Source organism: Lagopus muta, chromosome 11 (genome assembly GCF_023343835.1).
Source record: "Lagopus muta isolate bLagMut1 chromosome 11, bLagMut1 primary, whole genome shotgun sequence".
Lineage (NCBI taxonomy): Eukaryota > Metazoa > Chordata > Aves > Galliformes > Phasianidae > Lagopus > Lagopus muta.
In genome coordinates, this window is record NC_064443.1 from 4,343,256 (window position 1) to 4,356,252 (window position 12,997).

The window sequence follows — 12,997 nt, forward strand, 5'->3', positions numbered from 1 at the left end:
CTTTTGTCTAAATAATGATTTTAGTCATCTGATTTCTGGTTAAAGCTTTCTTAATATCTTTATAAACTAAATATTCTTCCTTAGAATTAAAATCTCAAAATAGCTTTTACAATCCTGGTTGTTACATTGTAATATCTTTGAAAGCAATATTTAACCTTTGACTGAAATTTCCTAATTTTGCTTTTACTCCCAAGGTGAAGCTAGAACAAAGTTGTTCTGTGTACACAACAAAAGTGAGATGAGAGGAAATCTTTTATTTTCCATCCAGTTTTCACTTTGAGTTAATTGCCTAAATTAGTATAACTAACATAGGATCTGGATAAATGCCTTCATAGTCAGTGCTTTTTTTTTTTTTTTTAGTTGATGGATCACAAAGTTAGGATCTCAGAAGCGAATTCCTCTACCTTCTCAGGATATTAGGAGTTCTAGCAAGGCATAGTGTTTTTTGAGATAATTTCACAGGACACATTTTTATCTAAGAACTTCTTGATGTTATACTGAAAGTGTTTTCAGCAAAGTGCATTTGGAAGAAGGCTGTGATATGGAAACATCAAAATGATCAGTTTGGAAGAATGATGTTAAAGGAGTTAAATTAATCAGGTCTATAAAATTAGCTACAAAAAATTTTCCATTATAAAATAATGGAAAATAATCCAGCTACAAATCCAGCTGATGTTACAAACTAGGAAAGACACTCAGGCATCTGTCCAGATTAGACTTCCTTTATGGTGTCCTTTTCAACTTAGTTTTTTTAACTGAGTATTTCTTTATGTGTATGAAGTATTGACGTGTAAAGTTCAGTCTTAATTCTTTCTTAGTGTAAATCACATTTATCATTAATTGTTTGTTTGAATTCATTTTTTTAAAAGTTTTCCTTCAACCTAATTCAGTACTGCCTTGCTAGAAAAACCCAGATTCCTCATGCATTTTGAAAGCATAATGTGGATGCTCTCTTCCACAGGTTCTTATAACAATCCATATTTAACAAAGCATTATGATCAGAAAAATGTTTTCAGTGTTGCTTTCATTAGCTTTTGTTACTATGCCTCATTGTTTTCCAGTTTCTGGACAATTTTTCCCCATAGGAGAGCAATTGTTACTACTATTGATCATGCTGAAGATGTTAATACACAATTCCCAGTGTTCTTTTTTTTTAATTCAGGAATGCTGCAATACCAGCACGTTGCTGTCCTGCTTTTGGAACATTGTATAATACCAACACTTTTGAGGCTTTCAAGTCCTGTGATAAAAAATCACTTTTGGAAAAAGAAGCAAATGAGGTAATGTTAAAATCAAATCAGCTGGTTGAATGGTAATTGTTGAGTCAAAGCCTGAGCCACTGATTGAGCACCTGGGGAAGGGGTCTGATGAGCCCTGGGAGCACAGGTGAAGGCAATTCAGCTGTGAGACAGAAAGGGGTGGAGCCTGGCTGCACCTCTCTTAGACCTCATTGAAGGGCTGACTGCCACTGGGGAAGGACCTCTGGTAGGAGACCTCTTCCTTGTGGGGTTTTCGCTGTGAGCCCAGATCTTCAGACATGGGCGAGCACTTTTCCTTTCCTTTTGTAACGCATTTTCATTCACACTAGTCCCTTTGTCATTACACCTTCTGTATCACCATTCCATTGGGTTGATCTTTCTGATTGTTACATTGGTAAAGAGATGGTTTGGAAATAGCCAGTGAATTGCTTTACAGTCTCTGACCCAAATATTAGAGAGTCTGTCCAAATTCACCCATGTGGTTTGGATTTAACTTATTATGGTGGGAGTTTGATACTTGCTTTTTTACTGTTCTTCGCAAGAGAATAGCAAGTTGATAATTATGCTTGGAGATCTTTTTTTTCAGGCTTCTACAAAGCTGTGTTTTAAATGCAGTGTGTACTAGAGCTGCTAGTGACTTGCATTCTATAGATCCAGTTTTTGATTTGTTACAGCATCCAGAAATCAGGAAGTGTCTAGTTTAAACTGAATTACTGCAGTCCATCTATCAATATGACAAAGTGATGGGAAACAGCCAGAAGTTTGAGATAAGGCAAGAGAAAGGTGACTGCCAAAGGAAGGAGCTTATCTGCTTGTTCTGTAACCAACTAATTTAAATGTCATGGCTTAGGGAGAAGAGGAAGTCTAACAAAGGCAACCTTTTTATTTTTGAGGTGCTATACTTTGACTGGTCTTTGATTCCTTGGATTAGATTTATTGGCTGCCTGCTGTCTGTGGGTAACAAAGCTTTCATGTATATCTTCACTCAAGGCCTGGTGTGGTGTAGTACTTCCAATTAATGACAGGCACAATGCAGTTACTTTAACTGTGTTCAGAGAGTTGAGGAACTCTTAGAGGTCTTATACTCTTTTTCTGTTTCTCAGTCCTTTCCCTCCTTTTTTGTCTCAACTATCAATTACAGATATGGGAATCAATAAAATCTGGAGCTGCACTTGAAAACCCTCTGCTCTTGAACAGGTTCCTGCTGTTGACATTCGCAGTGAGTAATGATAACGTGTCTCAGAGCATTGAAATGGAAATGTAGTAATTTCTTCTTAGGAGAACTTGTGTATTTGTAATACCATATTCACGTTATCAGGGTCATTCTCAGACATTTTAAAATATCTCAGAACATTTAAAAAAATTCTGAGGCCATTCTCATGTACACATGTAAAAGATTTTGTAGTATATTCTTTAAAAAATGCAGGTACCTTCTCAGATTGCAAAATGTATCTGAATATGACTGCCTTACAAGTATTAGTAAAAGCAGAGCAGCTCTCACATTTAACATATTTGCAATTTTAGTGCACAAAGCTCTAATGCTGAAGTATTGTATACAAATTGTCTGCTGAAGTCCTGATTAGAAGGGTATGTAGAGGAAAGAAGTCTAGTATGCGCGGTTTTCTTTCAGTTCATGACAGTGACTTATCAAATAAGAACTATGGTTAGTACAAATAGAAATTTCCCTTAATTTGTTTGTTATCTAATCTTGGTTTTTTGTTTTTGTTTTTTTTCCAAGGATCTGAAAAAATATCATTTCTATTACTGGTTTTGCTACCCTGCTCTCTGCTTCCCTGATGGAATACATATAGTTCAGAAACCAGTGTGTCTTGGTGACCGGTTCTCTTTAAATCAGGTATTCTAAATACCAAGTGTTATGAACTCTGTAGCACTGAGTAGATTTCTTGCCATAAAGCTTAGTGTTTTTATTAGCATGTACTGGATTTTCAAATCTAATTCCTTTTTAAAATCTTCTCTTTTCTTATTCTCACTTGTAGTTTACCCCTTTTTTTTTTTTCCTGTACAAAATCTTTCACCTTAACATTGCCTCAGCCTTAAGTTAGATGCAGGCATGGCAGACAGCTCTTGAGGGGAGGTAGTTACATGGCTGTGTGTATGGGAACTTCTGAATCATGGCCTGAACCACTGATTGAGCACCTGGGCAAAAGACCCTGGGAGCACAGGTGAAGGCAATTCAGCTGTGTGACTGGAAGGGCTGGAGCCTGGCTGCACCTCTCTTAGACTGAGACCTTATTGAGGGGCTGACTGCCACTGGGGATGGATCTCTTTCTGGAGATCCCTCCTTGGTGAAGCTTTCCCCTGTGAACCTGGAATCTTCTGATCCAGGTGAGCAATCTTCTTCCTTTCTTTTATAGCACCTTTCTATTGTGCTGGTCCTTCTGTCATTGCACCTTTGTTGTAATGCCTTTTCCATCGTATTTATCTGTCCATTTGCTACACAGTATTTTTGAAACTGACCATTGTTTAATGAAAGGTTTTAAAAGGAACGTTCTATGAGTGATCAGGAGAAATGACAAAATTCTTAATAAAATGTATGATTTGACAAGAAAAATGTTGATAGGGAATAGTTTTTTAGAGCATCTGACAATGTTTTGCAGTTTGTTTCTTATTTCATTGTGAGAGGACAAAAGTCAAATTTTCCAAATACCTTTTTTGACTGTGACAGAAGTTGATGTGAAACATGGAGTGTTTTTTTGATGTTGTAGTAGTCCATGAGAAACAGTTTTCAGTTCTTTTTTTCTCCAGTGGAAAATACTTGCCTCATTCCCAGAATGCCCTTATGTTACTTCCGTAGTCATAAACACTGTAACAGTGTTGTCATTTTCCAGAAAATTTGGCTGAATATTGGAAATGGATGCCAAAATAAACAGAGTGGTGAAGTCTCTATGGTGTTACAGTGTAATTAATGTTTGCCAGCACACAAGACTGCAAGAGTACAGGTCTTCTACTTTGGAAACAAATCAGAGAACTTTTGCTAATAATAGAGGGGGTAGACTTACTTGCTCATCAAGCTGTTGTGACTATTAGAATGAGCTTTCATTTTATTGTTCTGTTTTTTTTTTTTTCTGTTGGTAGATCAGTTTGCTGCAATGGTTACAGTGTACCTGCTTCAAATTTGTGTTGACAATTGCAGCTTTAGCAACTCACTTTTTAATCTATTATTGTGGTAATAATAGACTTTAAAATTTCTGAATATGCTGTATTCTGTAATAACTTAGGTGAGATAGCATTCCTGAATTCTGTAGCAATTGCACCGAATCATAGAATGAATCACAGAATGCTCTGGCCTGGCTTTGAACGCTTCCAGAGACGGAGCGTAAGGATACATGTCAGTGTTTCCTTATAGGAGCATTACAACTCTTTCAATTCTTTTTGCTTTTAGATTCAAGCACTTCAGAAAGCGTATGATGAACTTTGCCAGTCAGAAGGGGTTACAGCCTTTCCTTATTTTTTAATCAAGTATCATGACAATTCAGTGGTTGTATCTCCGCTCAAAAAATGGGATGGTTTCTTTCAAGACCAAGAGGGAAAGGTAATGAGTATTTTGCATCTGTTTATAGCCTGCACGTACTTAATTTACAAGTGATTTGAAACATACATGTAATACTGAATTGGGCACACTTGTTGGCCAATAAATGCACTGGGTAAACAGCTGATGACTGACAGCTTGGCTTGACTTCTGTGTCAAGAGTTAGGCGTCTACATCCTTATCCAGAAGCCAAGTTGTATCAAATTAGTGGGCTGTTGTAATGGGCCAAGTTGTAATCAAATTAATGTATCTGAATGTAAAGTAGTCAAGTTTAAGTGCTTGGTATTACACCGGTTGAAGATGAGACAGAACATCCAGTTCCTTATATATTATATCTCATCTTGAAGGGTTGGCTTCATGCGTTATTTTTATATTGTTTTTTTTCTCCTGTTATTTCATGCTGGATTGACCCCTTTCAGTTTGGGGTCATCCCAAAATCGATGCAGAATTTTGTTTAAGGAATAAGGCTTCTGTTATTGGGCTTTCCTCACAATGCCTTATTTAAAGCAAGCTAATATACTGTAGTGAAATGTGTGAATGCTCATGAAGAAGCTGAAGTGAAAAAGCTCTAGCAAATGTTTTACTGAAATCTAGTGGGACCATGCAGAAAACGTATGTAAAATATGTATGTAGTCATTCTGTGTACAAATGTTCTGCATTAAAAATGCCAGGTAAGCTTTAGTGTGAACTGAGTATCAGTATTGATAGATGACTTCTCAGAGCACTTTCATTTGCAGGTGACAGTTGGAGTTTATGATCCGTGTAATTTATCTCACTATCCAGGATGGCCACTGCGAAATTTCCTGATCTTGGCATCACATAAATGGTATCTCTTTTATTATTTTCCACAGAGACATATGCTATTGATTTGTATCAAATGAAGCATTTTTTCATCCATGGCAATTTATTTGCATCATACACCTGAAGCTTAACTTTAGTCTCAAAAGTATGCAAAAAAAATATATGAAGGAAAATAAATAAAAACCCACAAAAAAGGCAAAAACCAGCTAGTTTTAACTTCAACATTCCTTGTGTTCAGTGATTCTGGATTTGCATGTTACTGTTGTAGTGGAACTGTTATGGCATGGCACCTGGTGAAGGGGGTGGCTGGCCCAGGAAGCACAGGTGCAGGTGGTTCACTTGTGCTTCCTGTGTGACCAGGAGCGGACCCTGGGTCCACCCATCCCTGGGTTCATCTAAGGGCCAGCCTCCAAAGTGAGGACATCATCTGGATAAAGGCCACTTCCTGAGAAGGAGTGTTCTTTAGCCAGAGACTCTGGTCATCGATTGGGCAAGTCATTATTTTCCTGTCCATGATTACTGGTATTCCTAACGATACTTTGCCTGCTATTGCAAGCAGCTTCAGTAACACAAATGCTAGAAGCAGTTTCAGGGAAGCAAATCAGGAAGGAGAAAAGCTCAGGTACAGAATTTTCTGGACTGAAGGATGTATAAGTACCCAGAGTGCTTTATACATTCTAAGGTTCGTTGGTTTTTAGGCACTGAAGCTCTAATTCTTTGACTTTTGGACTTGAATTGTGAGGGGGAACAAGGTTATTACATCAAGAACTAAAAATAATTCTTACTTTTGCCTTGGGGAGAAGTGCAGGTATATGTCATGTTGCTTGATATGTTTTCTGATATGGTTTGTCCAGCAGCACTGAATAAGTGACAGAGGAAATACTGTTTAGTGTCAGTTCATTGGAGTTGTCTCAGCAGAGTGTGATCGTTTACATGTGCTAAACAACTGTGTTTATAGCCAGTGAGAGCAGTAGTGTTCCACTTAGTCAGAATCTACAAAAGACTGAAACTTTGTGTAGGAGAGTTAAAATAAGTTCCTTTTTTATGGGGGAAAAAAAAATTCATGTCTCTGTGTATGTTTTTTTTAATTGCCAGGGGCAATATTCTCCAATCAATTGAAGTGCTCTGCTTCAGAGACAGGACCATACAAGGGGTGAGAGACATAACACACAGCATTATCTTTGAAATAAAACTTCCACAAGGAGCATTTGGCCCAGGTAACCCATTTAAAAGAGGAAAATAAATCCCTTTTCTGTTTCTTTCTCCCCAGTCACCATGAAGATAGGAAAAGCAACACGGTGAAATCACTGCTTACACTAAGTTATTTCAAATAAATTGAAAATTATTTGAATGTTCTTTAAAAAACAAGGCTGAATAGGCTTCCTTATTGAATTAGTAACAGGATTTGCAGAATTTAAGGAGAACATCTGAGGAAAAAGTTATTGTGGAGATATGGAAGTCAGGTAGCAATTTATAGTATCTTATATAAAGTGGTTTTAAAAAGTCTTAAATTTCTACATGGTCCCTCTGCAAATGCTTATGATAGTGAATCTGTGCGTATTTTTCTGTTTACTTATAAAACAGTGGAATTCAGTCCCATTATGAGGTAGACAGATGTATTTTAAAGCAATCAGTTTGTCACATTAGAACAAAGACAGACTAAATTTCTGTCTGCTGAACAATCTGAACTCTTTTTCTACCTTGCCTAAGAAGTTCTGGGTGCTTTACGTGCAATAGCTGTGAAGTGTTTAATTATTGTAGAAATAGCATGTGTAATTCTCTACTGAATTTACAGATAGAGCCTAGGGATCATGATGAGGTGATTGAACTACATGAAACTTAGTAGCGAATTCTGAATTTACTGAGAGCTAAACATGCTGATCTGTTTGACATTCAGGATCACTAGGCTTGGTAAGGAATGATGATATTTCCACCTTAGGTATAAAGCAAGCTAAGCAGGCAAAAGCAGCACATTAGGCATCTGGTATTAAATCCAGCAACACTTGCGTAGCTGCATAAACTAGATTAAGATGCAGCTTGTTTCCCTAAAGGCTTTATTTTTTTCCACTAAGTTTAAATCAAACAGAATTTTCTTTTCCTATCCTGTGGTATTAAGGGTTTGATTTCTTTTTCCTTCTTTCTTCATGAAACAGATTGTCCAAAAGCTGTTGGATGGGAGAAAAACCAGAAGGGAGGCATGGGTCCAAGGGTGGTCAATCTCAGTGAGTGTATGGATCCAAAAAGGTTTGGTTTTCATTTTCTGAATTTCTGTAGTTTCTTTTCTTGGGTTTTAGTGATAACAAGTTGAAATGTGGAATGCAAGAATTCTCTCAATCAAGGCAGTGACGCATACACTAAATGTTTTGAAGATTATGCAGTAATATACATATTGTGTGATCTTTGGTTCTAGTGCGGATTTGCATCTTGTTAGAGCAGAGTGCACTGTAAACAACGGACATTTCTGCAGTTTGTGACTCTAGCTTATGTGGAAGCATATATGGAGCAGGGGGGTATAGCTGAATTCTTCCATGTAGAAAAATGGCATCCACTAACATTTATTGATGCTTGCTGAACATTTATGGAGACCAAAGGTGGTGGTTATTGCAGTCAAGCTGTGTGTGGTATGTTTCTGCAGTTTTGACAGCAGTGTGAAAGGGAAATAGGGTAGAGAGATGGGCCTAAAAGAACAGCAGCAACAATCTGAAGAAAAACAAACTAATTTACTAAATTAGAAATCGGAATGCAAGGAATGCAACGTACAATAGTATAATATAAATAGAATTGGAGCTAATAAATCAAATGAGTGTCTGAAAGCTGAAGGCCTTACTCTGATGGTGAGGTGAGATGATCTAGGGAGCTCACGTGTTGCTGAGATCAAAAGGGAAGGTCAGGTGACTTGTGAATGTCTTTTATATTTTGCTCTGACTAGAAATGGTAACAGAACAGCAAACAGTCCTGTGGGGGATGTGTTACTTCTCGAGCAGGTACTCAGAACTGGAGCATTAGGTCTTTAACTCCCCATGTACTACATGATGTTATGATGTGGAACACCGATAACCAAGAATCATAAAACCACAGCTGTGTCTTAATCAACTCATCCATGTGAATTGGCAGATTATGACCAGGGAACTGCTTACAGAACTGAATAACATCTTCAGTGTGTTGGAAGCAGTGGTGGTAATGTTAAAATATCATAAAGTTTGTGCCAGGTGGATCCCATAAGTACTTGCTCAGGAACAGGAAGAACACCATATACATGTTTCTCAGGACTTATGAGGCTGGATTGCATTCTTACTGGTGAGATTTGGTGTCACCATTTTGAACCAAAGTCAAAACATCAGTCCCTGGAGTGGCAGATAAAGTAAAGTGGTGATCCTTCCAGATTTTCTGGAACCCTGGTAAAGCATCATCTCTGATGGCTGCATCACCATGCTGACTAAGCTGAAGGCTTGAACTTACGGAATCGGGCCAGAGAAGACAACCTGAACAGATAATAGATATATTCAGGCTGATGAAATATGGTCAATGTGGCCAATGTTCTCCTAGCAATAATGCCATCACAGCAGCTATGAAACAGTGGATCATCTCTGCTGGTGCAGATCTTGATGAGCACAGCATGCAGGCTCTTGTTCATTGCTTGCAGACTTCTCCTATGGTTGTTATGGTAGTGATTTGCTGTTCTTTTTTAAGCAGTGCAGAGTTTTTACAAGAACGTTGTTAAGAGATGTTTAGCCAACACATTCCTTACAAGAGAAAGTTTCAAAGAATATATCTGGTATATTTAATAGCTAGTAAGCAATCTGGCAAAAGAGTAATTGTGTTATGTATGCACCCAAATATCTCAATGGCAGAACGGTTAGAAGAATTTATAGCTAGTTCTCTTCGGAACATAGCATTGTGTTGTCTCACAAGTGGATGAACAACAGAGAAAGTTGTTTCAAATGTCTTTTGATCTCCACCTTAAGTGGAGATGAGCATTTCAAACTAATTCTTTCACATTATTTAACATGTTGAATTGTTTAGGCAGTGTATTGATGCTCTTGCTGGCATGATATATTCTGTTCTAAGCTGAGATATGCTTCACTCTTCACAGGAAAGTACAAGTATTCCTTTATTCCCTCTATATATGTAACAATGTTTTATGTACATTCTTTTGCTGAAGGAAAAGCTGAAATTAGATATGTCAGCCTAATAATTTCCATTTCTTATTAGGAAAATAAAGCAGTCCCTTCTCTTGGCCCATTCTTCTCCACAAGTTGTATATTCTTGTTGCACCCAAATGCCTTCATATAATGGAATGGTAGAACAGTAGATCTCAGAGTTAGTGAGTTTGACCTGAATAGGAAAAATAGAGATCCAGAATAATAACTTAGGAGACCAAATAAAAACACAGCTCTGTTGTCACGAACAGCAAAATTGAGAGAAAGGCAAAAGGCAGCTGAAATCAAGGTGAGAAGGAGAAGGTGTTATGAGAACTACTGGCATGTGCCTTGAGGGAATGGTCTATTCCACTTCTTTCTTTCCTTTTGGGGAAAAAAAAAACCCAAACAGTTGAAATAGGCCTTTGCTTTGTTTGGGGAAAAAAAAATAAAGAAAAACAAAACCCCATAATATTCATCAGTGTTACTATTTATTTTGTGGTATAGGTTAGCAGAATCATCGGTGGATCTTAATTTGAAATTGATGTGCTGGCGGTTGGTCCCTACTCTTGATTTGGAAAAAATTGTGTCTGCCAAGTGTCTGCTGCTAGGAGCTGGTACGCTGGGTTGTAGTGTGGCAAGGACTTTGATGGTAAGTCTTGAGTTAATCATAAAAATCTGCTGTTTATCAATAGTTCTACCACTTTTTGAGCAGCTGCCATGGCACATAAGGAAAAAGTTGTAGTCCTGTCTATTAATGTATGCATTATAATTTACATTATAAATTGCAGGGAACATCTGTAGGGAATGGAAATGGCTTGGAGTTCTGCTTATAGTAGAACAGTAAGAGAAACTTAGCATGATAAGAATAGATACTGAATTTACATTTAAAGCATTGAAAAATTCTGGAACAAATAGACAAGCTTATAAAATCAAATTCACAATGAAGCATGGGAAGTAGCTGTGTTGATCCTTACTTCCAAGAATCCTTACCACATCTCACTTAATGAAGTTTTGAGGGGTTACTGCAGAGTAATAAATTTAGACAGATGAAGTTACCTGTTCTCTTAATTAAGTGCAAGTACAGAGCCATTGCTGTGAATAGCTTCAAAAGCTGATCTTTGTAGAAAAATTGAGCAAAGTGCCTTTTAAGTTTCTGTCATTGGAGACTCGAAATTGTTTGACTAAACCTATTGTATTTAATATATTAATTAGTTTCTTGCTTAGGGTTGGGGAGTCAGGAAGATTACATTTGTTGACAACGCAAGGATTTCATACTCCAACCCAGTGCGACAGCCGCTGTATGAATTTGAAGACTGTCTCAGTGGTGGGAAGCCTAAGGCACTTGCAGCTGCAGAAAGACTTCAGAAAATCTTCCCAGGAGTGGTAAGATCAATATTTAAAATCTCCTAATAAGAGAGCAGTAGTGACTTTAACTGTGCAGAGTTTATTTTATCATTATTAAGACCTTCGTGTTGATGTGGTAGCAGACCCATCAACTGTATTTTTTTTGCTTTGGAATTGAGATTGCCTTTGATAGAGTGGTTATGCTTGGCAGAGCTTAACTAACAAGCAGTATCTTGACCACTGACATGAACAAGTAAATGGGTAGTGCATATTTACTCTGCAATTCTGTATTTAAAATACCCCTGACTATGTTACTAATCAGAGTGCTGTTGATCTCTAGATAGTGAAACACAGACTGGTTATGCTCCTGGTGGTTAGTGTTATGAACAAGCTTTACAGAAGATCCATTCCAGAGATTTGAGGTTCATTTAGTTTGACCCGAGGATTGCTCTGTTTTTGTGTTGCTTTTATCTGTGATGATCCTATTGTTACCATTACTTTGAATGTCAGTACTAGTACTAAGCAATTGTTCAATGAATGTTGGATTATCAAACAATGATCTTTAATATGAAAATATGCTAGGCATTTCACTTCCAGAACTTCTGATAAGTCATGAAAGAGTATGTAACACCTCACAGATTTTAACCTTGTTGTGCTACAGTACCACTGTTTCTTGGTGATACTCAGTTACAGAAATATTTGATTCTGCAACAGGAACAAGCTTTTTGAGTGGCTGTGTAGTGGAAGCCTGCAGTTATCCAAAGCCTGGAGTCACAAGCCTCAGAAGTTACTTCCTTATATATAAAGGTCGCATATGGATTTAATTACATGAATTACATGAAAATCACTCAAGACTATTGTTTAGAGAGAAGAATGTTACAATATGATAAATAAGAGTTATTGCTCAGAGTTGGTAGTTGGTATCAGAGAAATCTAGTAGTTGTGTGTCAAGTAGCTGCAAAGATAATCCAGGATAATGATTTTGTATAACTTAACAACACAATCTTAATTGTGAGCAAGACCTGTCTGCTTGCTTCATCATTGTTTGTTCCCTTTGGGACTAGAAGCAGTTCAGCTGTCTTCTGGAGCTGATTTGCTAGACCTAACAAGCCTCCTGATGAGAGATGCAAAGAGTGAAGTTGCCTTTCTGCCAAACCGTAGCACTTTAGAATAATTCTGTTAAGCCAAAAGTTTGTTTTAACATGCTGCTGTTTTTCTCTGCCTCCATCCAGAATTCAGAAGGCTATAACATGAGCATCCCTATGCCAGGCCATCCAGTGAATTTTTCAGAAGTAACAATGGCACAGGCTCGGAAGGATGTGGCTACACTTGAAGAGCTTATTGATGCTCATGATGTTGTTTTCCTACTAATGGACACTAGAGAGAGTCGATGGCTTCCTGCTGTTATTGCAGCCAGCAAGAGGAAGGTATTGTAGCAAATATTGCTAATAATCTTATCACTGCATTTCAGCTGTTGCATATAAATCAGCTGTGTATACCTAAAGAACTGTATGGGAAAGCAAAATGAATGACCAGCTTGTTACGACTATACAGAAATTTCTCTTGTTTTCTGTAACCTCAAAGATTCTGTATATGACAAAAAGAGAATGTTGAAGGGAAAAAGTAGAAACCTGAAACGTGGGATGATACACATCAGAAGGTACCTCTGAAAGCTATCTGATCCAAATGATTGTTTGGTCTGGGACCAAATTACAGCATGTTGCTTAGGGTCTTCTCTCCTCAGTGTCCTTTAAGAATCTCCAAATGTAATTTCATGTAAGAGAAGCAGAGTAGTGTGGTTTAACCCAGCAGGTGGTCCAGCACCACACAGTCATTTGCATACTTACTCCCTTTCCCAATGGGATGGAGAAGAGTGTGTATAAAAAACAATTAGAACTCAT

The 12,997-nt window shown here is 37.6% G+C and overlaps 1 protein-coding gene across 9 annotated transcripts in view; it reads left to right on the forward strand.

Annotated features, from left to right (window-relative positions):
- The window catches only part of ATG7 (autophagy related 7), a 96,445-nt gene that overhangs the window by 3,589 nt on the left and 79,859 nt on the right, over positions 1 to 12,997 (forward strand). For 8 of the 9 annotated variants that reach the window (XM_048957857.1, XM_048957852.1, XM_048957854.1 and 5 more), the window contains exons 4-13: positions 1,163 to 1,280; positions 2,401 to 2,478; positions 2,998 to 3,114; positions 4,663 to 4,812; positions 5,547 to 5,635; positions 6,706 to 6,827; positions 7,764 to 7,854; positions 10,257 to 10,401; positions 10,977 to 11,135; positions 12,329 to 12,523. In XM_048957857.1, coding sequence (XP_048813814.1) covers positions 1,163 to 1,280; positions 2,401 to 2,478; positions 2,998 to 3,114; positions 4,663 to 4,812; positions 5,547 to 5,635; positions 6,706 to 6,827; positions 7,764 to 7,854; positions 10,257 to 10,401; positions 10,977 to 11,135; positions 12,329 to 12,523 — 1,264 coding nt within the window. Of the gene's footprint in view, positions 1 to 1,162; positions 1,281 to 1,458; positions 1,542 to 2,400; positions 2,479 to 2,997; positions 3,115 to 4,662; positions 4,813 to 5,546; positions 5,636 to 6,705; positions 6,828 to 7,763; positions 7,855 to 10,256; positions 10,402 to 10,976; positions 11,136 to 12,328; positions 12,524 to 12,997 lie in introns of those variants that run through there. The other variant, XM_048957862.1, reaches the window with a different exon arrangement.